Raw genomic sequence first — 19823 nt, forward strand, 5'->3', positions numbered from 1 at the left:
GTGCTGGGGGAGGGTGGGGAGTATGAGAGTTTGGCGCTCGATGGGCCCGGGTTCCTTTGGAGATCGAGGATTGAGGTTCGCGAGACGGAGACGCGGACGGGTGAGGGTGGCGTTGGGTATGTGAGGTTGAAAGGGGCTCGATGCGTGCCTAAGACGGCTGCGGAGGGAGATGCGATCACGCCGCAGTCGGTGAGACGGCCGATGCTGCTGGATGAGGCGTTTGCTCGAGTTCTGGATGATATACGGTCAGTTCCAGGAAGTTACGGAGGTGAAGCGCTGGCTGGATCGATCAGCGCTGGACGTATCAAGTGCGAGCCTTATCAATCGAGGAACGGCGGGATATGGCAAATCTGCAACATCACAGCGCCCGAGGCAGGCACCGACGCCGCTGAACAGATGAAAGGCATTGCCAGAGAGATCAGGACGATCCTGCAGTCTTCCGCTGACGTACCCCGATCGACTGAGGATATTGTCTTCACTACAGTGCTGCTCCGCTCCATGGCCGATTTCGCATCGATGAACAATACTTACGTCTCGCTTTTCAAGAAACCTAGCCCCCCGGCAAGAGCCACAGTGGCCTGCGGAGATGAGCTCCCTGAAGGCGTGAACGTCATGGTCTCCTTCATAGTTGATTTGGGAGACAGAGATTCCCGGCAAGGTCTCCACGTTCAGTCTCGTTCGTACTGGGCACCGGCCAACATTGGGCCGTATTCGCAAGCCATATCTATTCCTCTGCGGGGAGCCGAGCGTATAGTATACATTGCTGGGCAGATCCCTCTAGAGCCGGCCTCTATGGAGATGGTATGTGACCACGCACCTACGGACGAACAATTGTGGCTTTCGGATTACTCTCTAAGGGCAGTGCTGGCTCTTCAGCATATGTGGAGGATCGGTACAGCCATGCAGGTCGACTGGTGGCTTGGAGCAGTTGCATTTATAACAGGTGCAGAAAACATCGCTGCTAAGGCTCAAGTAGCCTGGCGCCTCTGGGAAAGCATGAACAGTCAACGTGATGATGAATCGGTCGACGAAGAAGAAGAGTCTACGTTGGACGTGTGGGATATCAAATACGGCCGCAGGGCACAAGAGCAAACCACCAAGGCGACGGTCTCGACCCCAATACCGAATTTCGACGTGCTGCAATCGAGCGGAGCGATTCCTCCCTTCCTAGCCGTCCAGGTCGAAGAACTACCTCGCGCCAGTGATATTGAATGGCAAGGTCTGGGCTACCGCTGCGATAGACTGAAATTGAACGCAGAAGAAACAGATCGAGGATGCACCATTAAGACAGTCACAGAACAGAAAGTGGGCTACACTACTATCGAGATTGACATAGGGGAGTCAGAATGCGATCTGAAGTCATCATGGGAGCAAATCCTTGCTGCCCACACAGAAACCCCAGGCTTAACGCACGCAGTTATCTATACCACAAAGACATTCCCTCTGGATACCTGGCCAGGGGAAGTCGTCCCATGCAAGTCAGTCTGGGGTCAGAAGGGACGCAGGCTGGCAGCTGGCATTATTTTCCAGAGCGTTGAGTCCTAGAGACCTTGGTCTATTGATGTAGTATCAATCGAGGCGATGCAAGTCCGAAAGCTGCGTTTCGCGAAAACGTGCATACAACCACACATGATTCCGTCGAGCGCCCTTCGAGGCTGATTGGGCATAATAATCCGAGATAAGCGTGATCAGACGTCAGTAAGAAACAGTAACCTACTACTGCGCCGCATTTTCGAATTTTGTCTTTGCATCTCTGCTTCCATTCGTAGACTCAGGGCGGCCAAGAATGGTTGGGACCAACGCGTGGCGCACCAACAGCAGACCTGTACCAATACTGACAGTTCACTGGATGGAATCGCTGACAGGGATTCTGCCTCAACAAAGATAGAAAATTCGATTGCCAGGATTTTAACATGAATTAGTCACCGATCTCGTGGTACAATCTTCCTTCCTGTCTGCTGGTGCTGGGTACTTTCGAGTGGTGCTACTCCTGAGACTCTACTAAGGTACATCATCGAAAGTCAAAAAGCATGTGATAAGCGAATAAATAGCACTTCCGCCTTTTGCGTCCAACCCAATAACAAGCGTCCATCCTCCGCCGCGTTCGCTTCAATCGCTACGAGCCAGTCTGTCCGTTCTGGCATTTGCGTGAGTGAAAGAACCGACACTCTCTTTTGTCTGAGAAGGGGCGCTTTTGCTAATTTACTTTCAACAGTCACTTCCTCTCCGCACTCCGGTTTCCCCGACATGACGTACTTGTTATCATAGAGACCCTTCCCGAAAACCATTCATGGCGCCATGGCCTCTAAGCTGAGCGAGGAGGAAGGGGGACTTATCCCCGGCCGAAACGCTGGCGACTTAGACATTCCTGCTGCTGATTTCCTACGGCAATTATCTCGTTCACCCCATCCATACCACCGAAAGGGCCTGAAATGTGCTGAGACACCGTCGGTGTCGACAGACCACAGCGACCAACCGTCTCGGAACTTGTCACAATGGGCCAAGACCTCCAGCGATAGCGGGACAGAAGCGGACGATGAGAGTACAGGCATCTTAAAAGGCCTGCCGGCCCCACCCCCACGGCTACGCAAAGGGCTTCGATCTAGCTGGAATGGCGTGGATGATAGTGACCTGTGGTATCCGACATTGCGGACATGGCCATCATTCGCCCGGTCGACGTCATCGCGAAGTTCCCGAAGAAGCTCGGGAGAGGAAGCACAAGCCGAAGTTCGCAAGCTGAGAGACAAGGCTCGCAGAAAGGTTCGAATTGAGGTGTTCCGGAGGCTGTCAGAGACCGCGTTGTTGCTCTCTGTAGGTGGTGTCGTCTTATGGCAGGATGGCGCCAGAGCGATTGCCCGAGAGTGGAGAAAAGGTTTGTGACTGACTCTTGTCTTGTGTCGGTGCTAGTTATGGCTTACTGATCTGGGATAGAGCTCCTTGCTCATGCTCTTCTTGTGACTGTGCTCTATGCGATGTACCCTTTACACCAGACTCGGCGCCTACGGTTCTCCAAACTATTTTCCTTCAAGGTTCCGTCGAAATTTGAGCCCGCTCCTCTCCTCTATCCGATCTTGATACCGATCTTCGTCTCGTTGTCGTTGACACGCCATAGACCTCCGTTAATACTACCCAACATCCTCCTCAGCCTCTCGTCGCTGCCTGCCCCGGTCGTTCCTCTACATGGTTTGGTTAATGGTCACAGCATTTCTCATTGGTTCATCACCTTGATACCCATATTGGTTTCGGAGCATTGGTCCGCAGACAGTTCGACACCTACACCTCTCTCTTTTCGTGGTCTTGATTCCGAGATTTTGACTCTTGTTTTTCCTTTGCACCAAGCATTGATACCCACTCTAGATTTCTTGTTGACTACTAGCATCCTTCCAGCGGAATTGCAGCTCCTGGCGACCGCATTGATTAATTTGTTTCTATTTGCGACCTCTCCACAAGCACAGATTCTCAAGGCCCTCCTCTGGCTCGGCGGTCTCTGCGTTCTCGCCTCTTGTCGGCATGTCCTTCGATGGGAGGTGGCTTTGGCAAGAATACCCACCTGGAAATTCAGGCGATCTCCCAGGTCATCGCGGTCACCGAAACATATCTTGAATTTGATCGACCACAAGGTCTGTCAGAGGTTGAGTCGGGCCGCTTCGTCCGAAGATGCCATGTCGGATAGCGATTACTCACCAGGCCGTTTGCTCAAATCACGCAAGACTATGCAGGAAACTCATGTCGTGATCAAAGAACCTGTCTCCGCCGCGGATAATGTGACGGCAGAGGAGATCTTTGAGCGGCATGCTCCTGCCATACACCGTCGGCGGCACACCATCTCAACTTTTGCGGAAGTTGTGCTCACCGAGCGTGTCCGGACGACCCCCAGTGGCAGGCGGAAGCGATCAATGGCCCCAGGGCTCTCGTCATTTCTCACAATGACTGTACCACAGGCTCAAGTACGCAAGTGGCTCTATGCTCTCTACGTATATGCTGCTGTACTAGTTATAATCCTCGGTCCCATTCGAAAATACGTTGGTGAACAAGCGTTGCATGGAGAAGAGCCATTTGGATGGGCCCTTGGCTATCTGTTCGGTAATATATCGTGGTTCAGGTTCTGGGTCGTTATGTGGAATCTGGACCACTGGATATCCCTACCTGCGCGCTTGGACGAGGAGGGTCTCGACGCTTATTGCTCGCTCGGCTGGGTTGAGCACCTTCGTCAAAGTGCTTTTGGCGAGGCGAATACGCGCCTGATCATCACTGCTTATTGTATCCTCGTGCTTCTGACAGGTATGGCCATCGTCTTCAAGCTCAGTTCCATCGCCGAAGTAGACACAAGACGCAAAGTCTTCCACGGCATGATGGTGGTGATGTTCCTCCCGACGGTCTTTGTCGACCCGGCATTCTGCGCTCTGGCTCTTGCATTGGTCTTGTCGGTCTTTCTCCTTCTGGACCTCTTCCGAGCCTCGCAACTTCCGCCGATATCCCGGCCATTGACGTATTTCCTGGCGCCCTATGTTGATGGTCGTGACCATCGGGGGCCTGTCATCATCTCACATATCTTTCTCCTCATCGGATGCTCCATCCCTCTATGGCTTTCCCTGGCTGATGTTCCGCGGACGGGAGATAGTCCTTGGAGCGGATGGAATATCAGCTCAAGGGATGTCAGTATGATCAGTGGTGTGATCTGCGTCGGCATGGGAGACGCGGCCGCCTCATTGATTGGTCGACGATTCGGTCGGCGCAAGTGGTTCTGGGGAGGCGGAAAATCCATTGAGGGGAGCGTGGCCTTTGTCATCGCCGTCCTCTGTGGGCTTTTGTTCGGGCGCATCTGGCTCGCGGTAGGACAATGGCCCATGAACGGATTGGATGAACTAGGGCGGTATTTCTGGCCGGTTACGGCTCTCAAAGCCATTCTGGCCGCTGCTGCTACCAGTGCTACCGAAGCGATTCTGACTGGATGCAATGATAATGTGGTCGTGCCGATTATACTGTGGTTGCTGGTCAGAGGACTTGGTCTATGATTGCATACCTGGATCTCATTTGATCTCAAGAGATTCCTCTAGAAGAATGATTACATGTCTGAATGTCCGCTTGTTATATAATCCTCAAATTGCCTCACTGGCGATTTGGCTTGCTGGAATAGAGCGCAGAGTTGTCCAGTACTTGAAATGAGCCACAACACTACTGGATATCATGCTAATATAAACCCGAACTTTCCTCTATTGAAGTTATTTAAGCATGATGCATGACTCCAGATTTTGAAGCGCAACACGGGCACGTCTAGAATCCTAGATCAACAGAGAACCGGAGATGAGCAAAGTCTGTTCGTCCATTCCAATGATGCAGTGGGTGCATCAGAACCAAGTATGAGGTACTGAAAGCAGTCAGTTACTTCAGTAACTTTAATCAGGATGGCAGATGAACAGTTGCGTAATTAGGCATGAATCTGCTAAGTTTATTGAGTCACTTGATTTACTCTCTGGCATTTGTTCAAGTACCTTCAAGTACGTACCTACAAGCACCCCCAACGAGGACCCTCATCTTCTGAAGTATCATTTGACTGAGTGTGTCATAATTGTGACAGTACCTGGGAAGTCGAGTCGCTTAGATCATGACAGATGATGTCTGCGAAATTTGTACAGGTAGGAATGACTACTTCTTTGTCTAGAGCTAGAGCACCCACAGAGTAAATTACTTTATTAGATATCAAGGCGACGCAATCGGTAACTCTTAAGGTATGGAAATTGTAAGATTCGAAACATAACCTTCCGGCCTCAGGCCATTGTCGATCATGGATCTCCGTGGTGGGGATCCAGGTAAGGTACCCAAGGTAGGGAGCTCCTTTACCTTAGGCGGCTTAGTCGCTTCTTGTCATTCGTCTTCATCATCCTTCCCCGAGTCATCCCCATTGCTCATCTTCTTCATCATTTCCATCCTTTCTTTTGTCAGATTGCATCATTGCCATCACGACCACTCCTCTTCTTACTCTGTCCATAACAAACCCAGGTAGGTAGTTATGTCCACGGGTGTGATATTGTTGTTACCTAAGTGTACCTAGGTCCTAGGCAAGTACCCCAACCAGCTTTCTCCATTGCCTCCTGCTTATCGCCCCATCATCTGCCTTGATTGGCCCTGATCATCTCCCGTTCCAATGCCGCCCTTCTGACCGCCTTACCTAAGACCTTCCCCCAGTCACATTACCTGACTTTTGCCTGAGGTTTATCTCCAAACATCTGTTATCGCTGGGTCACGCTCCTACTACTACTGCCTACTGCCTCTTCCCTCCCCCCAGTCGTTACGTTCCTTAGATCAAGCTGCCTCCCGCCTATCTCTCTATACTCATCTTCAACGACCAGCCGATCTTGTAGCCTCTTTTTGCCTTTTGACTTGAACGCCTCTGACTCTTCCATCAAGTTCTCATCAGCTTTAGTGTTCCTAACTCCTTTGCGTACCCTGGGGCTTTCCTTATCGAACAACCATTGTCCTCTGCCGCCTACGGTGCCTCACCGCTTTCTTACACCTGCATCTTTGGTTTCACCTGTCTCGATCCAGAACGCTGCGATAACTTAATTATATAAAGAGACTTTTGGTTTTGTACGGTCCAGGTCTCTGATCTCAAACAGCCAGCCCAGCCTTTTCTGCCACAGTTCCACGGCTCCTAACTCACCTTCCATACTTGTCTCCCGACGGTTCCATCTCTGCCTATTGCCTCCAGCCTTCCCGGTTCACTGGCACGTCAGAGCTCATCTATTGCTCCCCTGATGGGCCTCCTCTATCATCCTTCGTCGACGTTACTGCTGCTGCTGCTGAGGTAGTCGTGTGGTTGACGGGACGGGTTTTGGTTGCTGCAGACGCTCCTTCAACAGAAGCTGATTAGAGGCCATGACGTCCACTCACCACTCGAGGAGGTCGAGGGAGACCCCTCGCCCCGAGATGTCTATCGGTCGCTACACAAGGCTGGATGAGATCGGCCGAGGGAGCTTTGCTACGGTTTACCAGGGTGTTCATACTGTGAGTTTTACTGGATTCAGCCTTATCAATATCCCGAGTCTCCCTCGTGGTCATGATAATGCCTCCTTGATTCATAGGCATGTCTTGCTAATCTGTTCGGAAAATCTACTAGAAAACACGCACGTATGTCGCCATCAAGTCGGTCAACCTCTCGAAGTTGAATAAGAAATTGAAGGACAACTTGTCTTCTGAAATTCATATCCTCAAAGGCCTCTACCATCCACACATCGTTGCGCTAATCGATTGCCATGAAACTACGTCCCACATTCATCTGGTGATGGAATACTGCGCCCTGGGCGACCTGTCCCTATTCATTAAGCGTCGAGACACTCTTGGAGATCATAGGTACACACGGGATATGATCGCCAAGTATCCGAATCCTCCCGGTGGCGCCCTCAACGAAGTTGTCGTCCGGCATTTCCTCAAGCAACTGGCGAGCGCCCTGAAATTTCTTCGCGACCGAAACCTCATTCATCGTGATATCAAGCCACAAAACCTCCTGCTTTGTCCTTCGCCCTCGTCCTATCGTAGTGGCGTCACTCAAGTGGTACCATTCAAAGGCTCCGAAGATTCCTTCAACCCTGCAACCGGGCTCGAGTCACTACCTCTCCTCAAGATTGCGGACTTTGGATTTGCCCGATCTCTTCCTGCCACTTCACTGGCGGAAACGTTATGTGGCTCGCCCTTATACATGGCTCCCGAGATCCTCCGGTACGAAAAGTATGACGCCAAAGCTGACCTCTGGTCTGTGGGCACGGTGCTGTACGAGATGGTCGTGGGCAAGCCTCCTTTCAGAGCGACAAATCATGTGGAACTTCTTCGCAAGATCGAGAAAGGAGAGGATAGGATCAAATTTCCCGAGGAGAACCCGGCATCTGATGAAATCAAGGCGCTCATTCGGGCTCTCTTGAAGAGAAATCCCGTTGAGCGATTGAATTTTCCCGACTTCTTTGAAAATGACGTTATCACAAGTCCTATTCCTGGCTTAGTGGCCGACGATCAACCATCGATACCCCGGCGCCTCTCTGCTGATCCTGACACAGCAGATTCAACACCGAGACCCGATTCTCGATCTGGAGCCAATGTTCCAGGCGGTACGGGGCGCGAAAGAGAGGTTTCGTATTTGCCAAAGCGAGATGATGGAGCTACACAGCGGCCCCCTTCTCAATACCAGAAATCAGGCACTCCCCCGGCTTCAACGCCTATGCGCCGAATAGGAAGCGCTGACAGGCCTCCATCTACTCCCAGAGAGTCAGAGCCACCGATGACATACCCTCAAAGACCTAGTGCTGTCAGCCATGCAACTGCCCCGGGACGTCAAGAACTTTTTGATCGCAGTGCTGCATTTACAGCCATGGAGCGACAGAGGAGTCGGAACACATTTTCAGAAGGTTCTCCGCAGGTGGACAGACAGGCAGACAAGATGAAGGAAGAAAGGGAACGCGCTGCACAAGATGTTGCTTTCGAGAGGGACTATGTCGTTGTGGAAAAGCGTGCGGTGGAAGTGAACGCTTTTGCAGATGAGTTGGCGCATAGCCCCCGCATTCAGGGTGGCATTTCAAGAGGTGCCCAGACTGGTACCATATCCCGTCGATCAACAGTGCACGGTGCAACGCAGTCGAACCCTTCATCGCCTCAAGCGACTGTCGGCAAGGCCATGCAGGTCCTTTCAGGACGTTCTCGTGCCGATTCAACGCACAACCGTCAGAGCTCATATGAGCGTCGATATGGACAAAGTCCGACCTCTGCAACGTCTGCCATCTCGAAGGCGCTCAATATGGCTAGCGGACGCTTGTTTGGCATGGGGTTTTCTCCGCCTCTGGCCATTACGAAGGGGGGACGGTCGCCTCCTCTTGCTTACAACCCATTTCCCGCATATCCTGCGGCGCATGGCAGCTTGATGATTGGCGATGGGGCGAAGAATAATGTGGCCTTGGATGAGGATACAAAGACTGTCCAAATTCTGGAAGAATGTGCTACTCGCAGTGACGTCGTATACGGGTTTGCTGAAGTCAAATATAAGCAGCTCATTCCCCTTGCCCCGTCAGTCCAGACCGACCCATCATCCAAAGGCAATCTGGCCGGAGATAGGGAGAATCCTGACTCGGCTGATGGAGGTTTAACGGTAGATGCCATTGTGACTTTGTCGGAGGAAGCCTTGGTTCTTTATGTCAAAGCACTGTCTTTACTGGCGAAGTCGATGGACATAGCAGGAGCCTGGTGGGCGCGGAAGAATCGCGTAGATGGTTTTGGTGATTCAGCCATGAGCAGAGCTGATGCGGCGAGTACACTGGCTGGAACTCGCATCAACAATGTCGTTCAGTGGGTGCGGAACCGATTCAACGAAGTGTTAGAGAAGGGAGAATTCGTCCGTCTCAAGCTAATCGAGGCACAAAAGCGGTTGCCGCCCGACCATCCTAGCCATCCCAACAACCACTCGGTTGGCTCTTCGCTGGGCTCAGGAGCATCTGTGGACGTTGTTGTGAGCCCTGGCGTCTCCGCAGAGAAGCTTATGTATGACCGTGCGCTGGAAATGAGTCGCACGGCGGCCATTAACGAGCTTACCGGCGAGGACCTGTCAGGGTGCGAAATAGCGTACGTGACGGCCATTCGAATGCTGGAGGCTGTACTGGAGAATGGCGAAGTACCGCGATTTGGGCAAGGCAAAGACGACACGTCCAAGGATAGTGACAAAATTGTGCTTGATGCGGTACAGGCTGAAGAACGACAAGTTGTGGTAAAGCGTGAGTCGCTCCCCGCCTAGCAGGAATCCAACTAGTGCTGACAATCCATGCAGTCGTCTCCAGCATCCGGAGTCGGCTGGCAGCTCTTCGCAAGAAGCTGGCGATTCTTGCGAAACGAGCACCGACACCCTCTGCTAATGTCTCCAGCAAGATGGCACCGTCAAATCCGGTCTCTGTGGGTGCAACACCACCGAAGTGAGCATGCGGCCTTCATTGAGTATCTCAAACCACACCACAATTCACGCATATGACTTATTCCCCTTAGTCAGAATTCTCTACATGAAGGCATTCTGACTCTTCAGCTGCATTATGTCTTTGATGCGACATGTGTTCGATGACCATTCTACCCACTACTTATCGGCTTGCCGCAGGCTTTTCTTCTTTTTTCTTTGTCTTTTCTTTTCCATTTCCGCTGGGACCCTAGTTCCCAAGAGCATTTGATTATCGATCGACCGGGGATCAACTTTACTGCCTTGGTGGATCGAATCTTTCTTGACTAGTCTATATCCATTGCGCTTTTTCATTTACAGGCCTTCCGGCGTTGGAGTTCTTGACGGATATACACAGATTGTCACACCTCTTGGGATGATTCATGACTGCAAGTAATCGGTATGGGAGTCCAGGGTGCATGATCATGGTAATGATTCGGGGCGTACTACTTATTACCAGTCCGATGAACTTCACATTTCTGTACATAAAGAATCAGACGAAAATTATCTTCCTACTGGGATTGATTGTTTCAAGGATTGGCCCAGTGCTCTGTGTTCTGGAACTCTGAACAATGGCCGCTGGTTGCGCTACTATTGTTGATGCTAGATACATCTAGACGGAACTGGCGTCAAAGGCTCACAGCACTAGTGATCGCCCCCAGCTGGTCAGCTTCGAGAAGTGACGAAAATTGCGTGATCAATTTCTATGTGTCATGGCCACTGCCTTCCACGATTCAACGAGCTGTTGAGCCTGCTGTTGGTGGAGACTCCCAAGCCTTCTGGTTCCGCTGTGCCCAGGAAATTTTTTCTTCCCGACTCCATTCGCACCATCCGCCGACCACATGGCGAATGTCACAGTCAATGCAACATGCATGTTGATTGATATCCTTTTTTCTTTTTTTCTTTTTCTTTTTCTTTTTCTTTTTCTTTTTCTTTTTCTTTTTCTTTTTCTTCTTTTGACTCTATTTCTCCCTTCTCTCCTGTAGTTCTGTTATTCATTCTTGTTGCATATTTCTTTTGGCGGCTTCGTTGGACTGAACATGAAGTACTAACGGCGACTCGGCATCCCGAACTATACCTCCGATTGATGCCAGCGAGCATTGTTTCACTCTTTATTCTTTGAGCTCTCTTTCTGACAGGGTATCTGCTCCGCTGACAGGCACTCAATTGCATCATATTTAGACCCAGCACCTCATCATAATCTTTAATCTATATCTTACCGTCGCTAACCGCCCATGGTCGCGTAGTGCCTACTTGCTCCTTTACTGAAATTGAGCTTCTCCCGTGCTCAAGGAGTCAGAAAAAAACAGACCCCTCGAAGTAGGCATTATTGCACGAGCTGCATCATGAGCGACACGGTGACAGAGTCGAATTATCAGAAAGGCGCCATGCCTGACGGCAAGCCGTTCAGCGAAACCCCACGGAGGGCGGACGGAGTCTCCCAGCTGTGTATGCCCTGTTTTATATTCGCTGCATAAGGAAAGACATTGGTGCTGATGTTCTATACAGATGAGGGCAATGTCTTCGATACGACCCCAGAGGACCGTCGCCAGATCGGCGTCGTCAGTGCGTCTTTCCTGATCTTCAACCGTGTCATCGGTACGGGTATCTTTGCCACGCCGGCAACGATTTTGGGGTTGTGCGGTAGTGTTGGTCTGTCGCTCTTCATGTGGGTGGCAGGAACTGCCATTGCCATGGCAGGTACCGCAGTATATTTGGAATGGGGTACTGCTATTCCTAAGTATGTCTCCCTGCATGTATATGGATTTCACCAAACTCATGATGACTAGGAACGGTGGTGAGAAGAATTACCTCGAATATGTCTACAGAAAACCCAAGTTCCTGGCTACAGCCATGTTCGCTGCGTATGCCGTCTTGCTGGGTTGGGCCGCCAGTAACAGCGTTGTGTTTGGCGAGTATATCCTCAATGCTGCCGATGTGAAGGTCGGTCGGTGGAATCAGCGCGGTATCGGGTTGGCTTGTGTCACTGCTGCTTTCCTCATTCACGCTCTTGCTGTGAAATGGGGTCTCCGTCTCCAGAACTTGCTTGGTGTGGTCAAGCTGGTCATCATCCTGTTTGTCATTGTTGCTGGCTGGGTAGCCCTAGCCGGTCATACCAAGGTTGAGACGCCTCATAACTTTAAGAATGCTTTTGAGGGCACAACTGGCAGCGGTTATGGTGTTGTCATGGCTTTGTACAACGTCATCTGGTCCTTCATCGGATACTCCAACGCCAACTATGTAAGTCATTCTCAGTCGTGACTTATCTTTTCGACTGGTATTCTGACCGCGAGCCAGGCTCTGAGCGAGACGAGGAACCCCGTACGCACGCTGAAGATTGCAGCGCCGATCGCTATCGGATCCGTGGGCATCCTCTACATGCTGTGCAACATCGCCTACTTTGCTGCCGTGTCCAAGGAAGATATGCTCTCATCGGGTCAAACGGTGGCAGCCAAATTCTTCGGGAACATGTTCGGTGCTCGTGCTGAGAAGGTGATGTCGGTCTTTGTGGCCTTGTCGGCTTTCGGAAATGTGTTGTCCGTGATTTTCTCTCAAGGACGAAGTAGGTTCAAGCTCGTTGCCAATGGTGTCGCCTCAAGAACTAACAAGGTCTGCAGTTGTCCAAGAACTTGGTCGTGAGGGTGTTTTGCCCTTCTCGAAGCTTTGGGCGAGTAACAAGCCGTTCCACTCTCCAGCTGCCGGTCTATTTGAGCACTGGGTCGTCTCGATCATCATTATGCTGGCTCCGCCGCCGGGTGATGCGTACAATTTCCTGCTCAAGTGAGTTCGTCCTTTGCATCACTTCGGCTGAGTGTCTGCTAATTGTTCGCAAAGCCTGATCTCCTATCCTCTATCCATCGTGAACGTCTTCGTGTCCGGCGGTCTTATCTATATCTACCTCACACGTTCAACACGCTTTCCTGACTGGGCTCCAGGGATCCGCGCCACCCTCCCAGTCACCATCTTTTTCTTCCTATCAAACATATACCTGGTCATTGCACCATACATTCCGCCCTCTGAGGGACAGAGTGTTTACAAAGAACTTCCCTACTACCTCCACTGTGTCGTGGCCCTCGGCATCTTTGCCTTGGGCGCGATATACTATGTGGTGTGGGCGATTCTGATGCCACGCTTTGGTCGCTACATGCTGGTCAAAGAAACCGTGGTCGACGCTGATGGCTGGTCCAGAAGCGTTTTTACTCGACTGCCGCTTGCGGAAGCTGAGCGAGTTTGATCTCTCCTTGAGGTGCTCTTTCTTGTCAGCCAAGCGGCGTCAGATGACGACATGATTCAACATCTTGCCTCCATGGCATAATTATAATGTGTATAAAGGGACGGACTGGATACCCTGGCATATTCTCGGAGTTTGGTGGCATTTATAGACAGCATTCAACAAGCATCTTGATTTTTGTTGCACAAAACACATGAGTGCCCTAATATATTTTCCTGGTATTCAAGATAGTAGCTGCAAAATTTTCATCTAAGGATGCCTTTTGTCCCAGTCCTCTATGGAAGCCCATCCACGAGATTTGCATAAATGCTGTCATGAACCCCTCAAACTGACTGGAGAACCGTCTTGCAAGTAATGCCACATGGGGCATAGAAAAAGTCATCTGCCATGATGTGGTCCTTAAAAGAAACCTGGCATATGCTGTTTTGACTTGCGTAAAGAATGATGAGGAGGAGAGAATCAGGCATGAAAGATTCAAAAGGAAAAATAGAAATGTCACGTGAAGAACTATGTCTCATATAGGGTTAGTTTGCCTGCAAGCTTGACTGCCTTGATGCCTTAAGCTGTGGTCTCAAAGCGGTGAGGGTAACTTCTTGTAATGTACTGTATAGCATAAGTTATGAGTTGGTCATGAACTGTTTTGTGCTTACCGCCTTCCAGTTTGGGCCAACAATCCTCGTTTTTCTCTGGGGATGATGCTGGTTACTGTAGCCTTGCAGCTCTCTACCATTGTTCTCCATCCGCGGTTCTTCGACTTCATTGTGCTTGTTGTCATACTGATCAATTGAGTCTCCTCCTTCTCCCTCTTCCTCCGTTCTCCCCCCTTTCTCCCGCTTTCCTTTCTGTTCTTCGTCTGGCGGGGTTCATGCGTCGATTCTCCTCCGCGCGGTTACCGCTGGTTCTGAACTCAGCAAGGCCACCGCTTTCTTCCCCCTCTACAAAGCCCCTCCTTCTCCTCTCTCGATCGTCCTCGCTCTTCTCCTCCCCATCAACTTCGGTCAATCGAATCGCCCCCCGTCGCTTCCTCCTTGCCCAAGTTGCCAAACGCTACTGCTCCTACCGAAGGATGTGCAGCTCCCGCCGCGCTGACGTGCCTTCGGGCTCGACCAACGTCACCCATGGTCGTGAGGTCTTGCCTACCAACGTCAAGCCGGTGCACTATGACCTTACTCTTGAACCCAATTTCGAGAAGTTCACATATGACGGAACCGTGATTATTGAGTAGGTTTCCTGTCCGGGAGGTTTGCCTGCTACGGAGGTTCGGGACACTGATGCTTCGTATAGTCTCGAGGTTGCCGAAGATACGACCTTCGTCTCCCTCAACACCAATGAGATCGATATTCAGAGCGCTGTCATCTCGTCTCAGGGCTCCGTTGTCACATCCAGCCCCGATGTCTCGGTCAACAAGGAGAAGCAGACGGCTACCATCAAGTTCGCCGAAACCATCCCCGCCGGATCCTCAGCTCAATTGAAGCTCACCTTCACCGGCATTCTCAACGACAACATGGCTGGCTTCTACCGTTCGTCGTATAAGCTGGCCAATGGGGAGACCAAGTACATTGCTTCAACCCAGATGGAGCCTACCGATGCCCGCAGGGCTTTCCCTTGTTTCGACGAACCCGCCCTCAAGGCCAAGTTCACGGTCACCTTGATTGCTGATAAGAGCATGACTTGCCTGAGCAACATGGACGTCGCTTCTGAGACCGATGTTCAGGGAGGTGCCAAGAAGGCTGTCAAGTTCAACACCACTCCCCTGATGTCCACATACCTGGTTGCTTTCATTGTCGGCCATCTGAAGCACATCGAGACCAAGGATTTCCGTGTTCCTATCCGTGTCTATGCGACTCCGGATCAGGACATCGAGCACGGCCGCTTCTCCCTGGATCTTGCTGCGAGAACTTTGGCCTTCTACGAAAAGGCTTTTGATAGCGAGTTCCCGCTGCCCAAAATGGACATGGTAGCCGTGCCCGACTTCAGTGCTGGAGCTATGGAAAATTGGGGTCTGGTCACCTACCGTATTGTTGATCTCTTGTTGGACGAGAAGAATAGCGGTGCCTCTCGGAAGGAGCGCATTGCTGAGACCGTTCAGCATGAGCTGGCGCACCAGTGGTTCGGAAACCTGGTTACCATGGATTTCTGGGACGGCTTGTGGCTCAATGAGGGATTCGCTACTTGGATGTCGTGGTATTCTTGCAACGCTTTCTACCCTGAGTGGAAGGTCTGGCAGACTTATGTCATCGACAATCTGCAGAGCGCGCTTTCTCTGGACTCTCTGCGCAGCAGTCACCCCATCGAGGTGCCTGTGAAACGGGCAGATGAGATTAATCAGATTTTCGACGCCATCTCCTACTCGAAGGGCTCTTCGGTCCTCCGCATGATTTCCAAATACCTTGGAGAAGATGTATTCCTCCAGGGTGTACGTAACTACATTAAGAAGCACGCATACGGCAACACTCAGACCGGTGACCTGTGGTCCGCCCTTGCTGACGCCAGTGGAAAGCCGGTGGAGAACGTGATGGACATCTGGACCAAGAATGTTGGATTCCCCGTCATCTCTGTGTCGGAAAATCCTAGCGCTTCCTCCATCAAGCTGAAGCAAAATCGTTTCCTGCGCACGGGCGATGTGCGTCCCGAAGAAGACACAACACTGTACCCTGTCATGTTGGGCTTGCGTACCAAGCAGGGCATTGATGAGGACACAATGCTCACCGAACGTGAGGGTGAATTCAAGGTGCCCGACCTTGACTTTTACAAGCTGAACGCTGATCATTCCGCCATTTACCGCACTTCTTACACACCTGAGCGGCTCACCAAGCTGGGAGAAGCAGCCAAGAAGGGACTTTTGACTGTCGAGGATCGTGCTGGTATGATTGCAGATGCTGGTGCTCTGGCTGCGTCTGGTTATCAGAGCACTTCTGGTCTGCTGTCCCTCCTGAAGGGCTTCGATAGTGAGGCTGAGTTCGTAGTCTGGAACGAGATCCTGACCCGTGTCGGTACCCTGAGAGCCGCCTGGCTATTCGAGGACAGCCAGACCAAGGATGCTCTCAAGGCCTTCCAGCGCTCTCTTGTCAGCGCCAAGGCACACGAGCTCGGCTGGGAGTTCTCGGACAAGGACGGCCATATCCTGCAACAGTTCAAGGCTCTCATGTTCGGTAGCGCAGGAATGGCCGAAGACCCTGTTGTCATCAAGGCCGCTCAGGACATGTTCCAGCGATTTGCTGCTGGTGACCTGAGTGCCATCCACCCTAACATCCGTGGTAGTGTCTTCTCCATCGTCCTCAAGCACGGCGGAGAGAAGGAATACAATGTCGTACTGGACCGTTTCCGCAACGCTCCCACCTCGGACGAGAAGACAACCGCGCTGCGCTGCCTTGGTTCTGCCGAAGATCCCGCTCTGATCCAGCGTACTCTGGACCTGGCCAGCGGTGATGAGGTCAAGAACCAGGATATCTACATGCCTCTCGGAGGACTCCGTAGCTCGACTGCTGCCATTGAAGCCCGTTGGAACTGGATGAAGACGAACTGGGACGCCATTTACAAGCGTCTGCCCCCTGGACTGGGTATGCTGGGCACGGTTGTCCAGCTCTGCACAGCCAGCTTCTGCACCGAGGAGCAGTTGAAGGATGTGCAGGCATTCTTTGAGAACAAGGATACCAAGGTGAGTTTCAGCGCTGTCAATTTCTGGATACATGACTAATTGAATACCTAGGGCTATGATCGTGCAGTTGAGCAGAGTCTGGATGCTATCCGGGCCAAGGTCCAATGGCTGAAGCGTGACCGCGCTGACGTTGAGTCTTGGCTGAAGTCGAACGGTTACCTCCGGGATGGGAAGTTGTAAAGATATAGACATACCGGATATCTAGGTTTGTTACTAAACCAGACTAAACCTCGTAAGAGATATATCTCTCACTTGTGCAGCTTTGTAAGATCTTAAATTAGAGTTACGACGCGTACATTAAAAGAATATGGGAGCTTGATACAGATCCAGGCAATCAAGAATAGTGCTTGAAAATGAGGCATGTGCTTCTTACCGGTGTGTGTGTGTTCTCACACATATCTAAGGCTTAATTTCTCCGCCCCTGGAGGGCCAGAATGCATCTTGGAGCACCATAAGAACCTATTTCACCGGGCATATAGGTACATTTGTCATAAGGGTATACAGCATGATGGGACTACATTCTTCTACTGCCATCCACTTTTATTCCCAAAGCCTGAACTATCGTCGCTCTTTTTCGCGAATCCCCGGGTAGGCTTTGATTGGGCGGCTTCGTGCTTGCGCAGTTCTTCGGGGACGCGGGAGATGGGCGATTTCATCAGCATCTGCTTGAGATCGTACCTGTTGGAGTAGAAGTCAGTATATCGTATCCTCTGAATGATTCTGAGATGGTACGAAAGGGAAGGGGAGGGGAGGGGGACAAACATGACGTCTGCATCCTCGTTGCCGAGGAAAGTAATGGCCACACCGCTCTTACCGGCACGACCGGTACGACCGATACGGTGCGTGTAGCTCTCGATCGAGTTGGCCATGTTGAAGTTGACGACGAGACTGACGTCGGGGACATCGATACCACGACCGGCGAGATCGGTCGCGACGAGGACGTCCGTGGAGCCGTTGCGCACGGAGGCAAGGGCGGCTTCACGCTGTTCCTGGGTCTTGCTTCCGTGCAGGGTGACGGAGGAGAAGCCCATCTGTTTGATCTCGCGGGCGATGGCGTCGCAGTTGCGCTTGATGTTGACGAAGACGATGATGGGGGGCCGGAACTCGCCCGAGGAGAGGATGTCGGCGAGTCGCTTCTTGCGCTTGTCTTCGCCGGCGATCATCTCGACGCGCTGCTCGACGGTGTCGACGGCTTCGCCGGCGCTGCCGATCGTCACGATTGCGGGTCGGCGGAGGTACTTGCGGGCGATCCGCTCGACTGCGGAGGGCATGGTGGCTGTGTACATCATCGTCTGGCGGTAGCGGTGGCGGCTCATGGCGGCGGAGTTCTCGGCTTCCTCCGAGTCGGGCTTCTCGTTGGTGACGGGGAGAGCGTCGAGGATTTTGTTGACGGGCTCTTCGAAGCCGAGGTCGATCATCCGGTCGGCTTCGTCCATGATGACGTAGCAGCACTGGCTGAGCACGAGAAGACGGCGCTCGATGCAGTCGACGAGACGGCCGGGGGTGGCGATGATGATCTCCGCGCCGTTTCGGAGACTGTACGCTTGTTCTTCAAAGGAGTGACCGCCGACGATACTAACGACGTTGAACCCGAGCGGTTGTGTGAACTTCCTGGCTTCGATCTCGATCTGCTGTGCTAGTTCTCGAGTAGGGGCTAGGACGATGGCGTATGGACCATCGTTCTTCCTCCATTCGAATTCGTCAATCCGGGGCAGCGCCGAAATGTATACCAGCAGTGGGAGCAAAAATGACGCTGTTTTACCCGAACCGGTAACAGCAACACCAATGAGATCTCGTGATTGCAGAGCAATAGGGATGGCAGCTCTCTGAATTGGCGTGGGCTCCTTGTATCCGACCTGGTCCACAAGCTCCAAGAGCCGCTTGGGAAGTCCAGATTCCTCCCATGACCGCATGGGATTCGGCACACTGCCGCCCTTGGTACTGATGTTGAAATCTTCTTTGAAGATACGCCAGTCCCTCTCGCGCATGTGCTCCAACTTCTTTTCGCTCCAGTGCTTGTCGAGCTGGTTCCGGGTGCTCTCCTCCCTTCGTCTCCGCTCCATCTCCAATATCTCTCGGGCTCTGATGCTTCCAGCTTCCCGATCGCGATCTTCCAAAGCCCTAGCATACTTCTTCGCTAACGAATCGGCTACATCGTCTCCGAAGCCAGCCAACCGGCCACGCCCGTAGAAGTTGGCTTCATGCCGGTGCTGATACAACGGATTATAATCCCCACTTGTGTCCTCCTCCGCGTTCCACTCGAAATTGAACTTCCGATCCGTCGTCCTCTTGCGCTTCTTCTTTGCGGAGAAATTCGACGTCTTGTCCGCCCCCATGTATCGTTGCTTAATCAAGGCAGCTTGGACCGCCACCTCGTCCTCCTCCGCCTGGCGCTTGCTGTCTCCTTTCGAATCCATTAGACTGAACGACATAGGTTTCGGCGGAGGGGGCGGCGACATATCGTAGTTCTTGTTGCGCATCGCGGCGGGGGCAGTCGGGGCTTCCGAGTTGCGCATCGCTCGGGGACCGGTGGGTATCGACCTCTCATCGCCATTGGGAGCCTCAGAGTAAACTGATGGTGATTGTGTCCCGCTTCGATCTGTACCGTTGGTGGCTCGGTCTGTTTTCACTCGTCGCTCTGCTTCCACCTCCTTGGCGCGCTTCTCTAGGGCAATCCGCTCACGCTCAGCTCTGGACAAGAATTTCGGCTGCGTATTAAGTCAGAGTATTAGCTATTGTGTTCAGTGCATAGTCCGAGTGCTCGGAGGAAAACTTACCTTGGCCGCTGCCGCATCTGCCTCCCTCTTCTTCCGCACAAGTTCCTCGACACTCAACGGCGTCGCTGCTGGGCGTTTTGCGCCCCACCCTACCTTCTTCTTCTTCTCTGACGGCGGAGCTGGGGGAGCATCTTCCGGCGGTGGTGGCGGCACGGAAGTGTCTGGGGGCGGAGGAGGGGCGGCGGAATCTTCTGGGGG

At 52.2% G+C, this 19823-nt stretch overlaps 5 protein-coding genes across 5 annotated transcripts; 4 read left to right on the plus strand and 1 right to left on the minus strand.

Moving 5' to 3' along the window:
• Window positions 1–2298: 2298 nt before the first annotated feature.
• CDV56_100529 (putative phosphatidate cytidylyltransferase) lies at window positions 2299–5015 on the plus strand (the record flags this gene model as incomplete). Its single annotated transcript, XM_026754148.1, has 2 exons — window positions 2299–2872; window positions 2932–5015. 2 exons carry the CDS (start codon window positions 2299–2301, stop codon window positions 5013–5015), a joined length of 2658 nt encoding a protein of 885 aa, XP_026609915.1.
• A 1861-nt stretch (window positions 5016–6876) lies between these two features.
• On the plus strand, window positions 6877–9948 carry atg1 (serine/threonine protein kinase ATG1; the record flags this gene model as incomplete). Its single annotated transcript, XM_026754868.1, has 3 exons — window positions 6877–7005; window positions 7118–9749; window positions 9803–9948. 3 exons carry the CDS (start codon window positions 6877–6879, stop codon window positions 9946–9948), a joined length of 2907 nt encoding a protein of 968 aa, XP_026609916.1.
• Window positions 9949–11304: 1356 nt separating this feature from the next.
• Window positions 11305–13193, plus strand: CDV56_101886 (high affinity methionine permease; the record flags this gene model as incomplete). The annotated part of the gene is made up of 6 exons (XM_026755505.1): window positions 11305–11407; window positions 11468–11699; window positions 11749–12199; window positions 12257–12521; window positions 12577–12739; window positions 12794–13193. The coding sequence occupies 6 exons, from the start codon at window positions 11305–11307 to the stop codon at window positions 13191–13193; spliced, it is 1614 nt and encodes a 537-aa protein (XP_026609917.1).
• A 1063-nt stretch (window positions 13194–14256) lies between these two features.
• Window positions 14257–17028, plus strand: CDV56_102290 (M1 family metallopeptidase; the record flags this gene model as incomplete). The annotated part of the gene is made up of 3 exons (XM_026755909.1): window positions 14257–14411; window positions 14475–16848; window positions 16900–17028. The coding sequence occupies 3 exons, from the start codon at window positions 14257–14259 to the stop codon at window positions 17026–17028; spliced, it is 2658 nt and encodes an 885-aa protein (XP_026609918.1).
• Window positions 17029–17372: 344 nt separating this feature from the next.
• prp28 (mRNA splicing protein PRP28) lies at window positions 17373–19556 on the minus strand (the record flags this gene model as incomplete). The annotated part of the gene is made up of 2 exons (XM_026756301.1): window positions 17373–17526; window positions 17611–19556. Coding segments are annotated over 2 exons (2100 nt in total), but the record flags the coding sequence as incomplete, so codon positions are not given.
• Between the last annotated feature and the right edge of the window lie 267 nt (window positions 19557–19823).

Source organism: Aspergillus thermomutatus (assembly GCF_002237265.1).
Source record: "Aspergillus thermomutatus strain HMR AF 39 chromosome Unknown NODE_389, whole genome shotgun sequence".
NCBI classification, from domain to species: Eukaryota; Fungi; Ascomycota; class Eurotiomycetes; order Eurotiales; family Aspergillaceae; genus Aspergillus; species Aspergillus thermomutatus.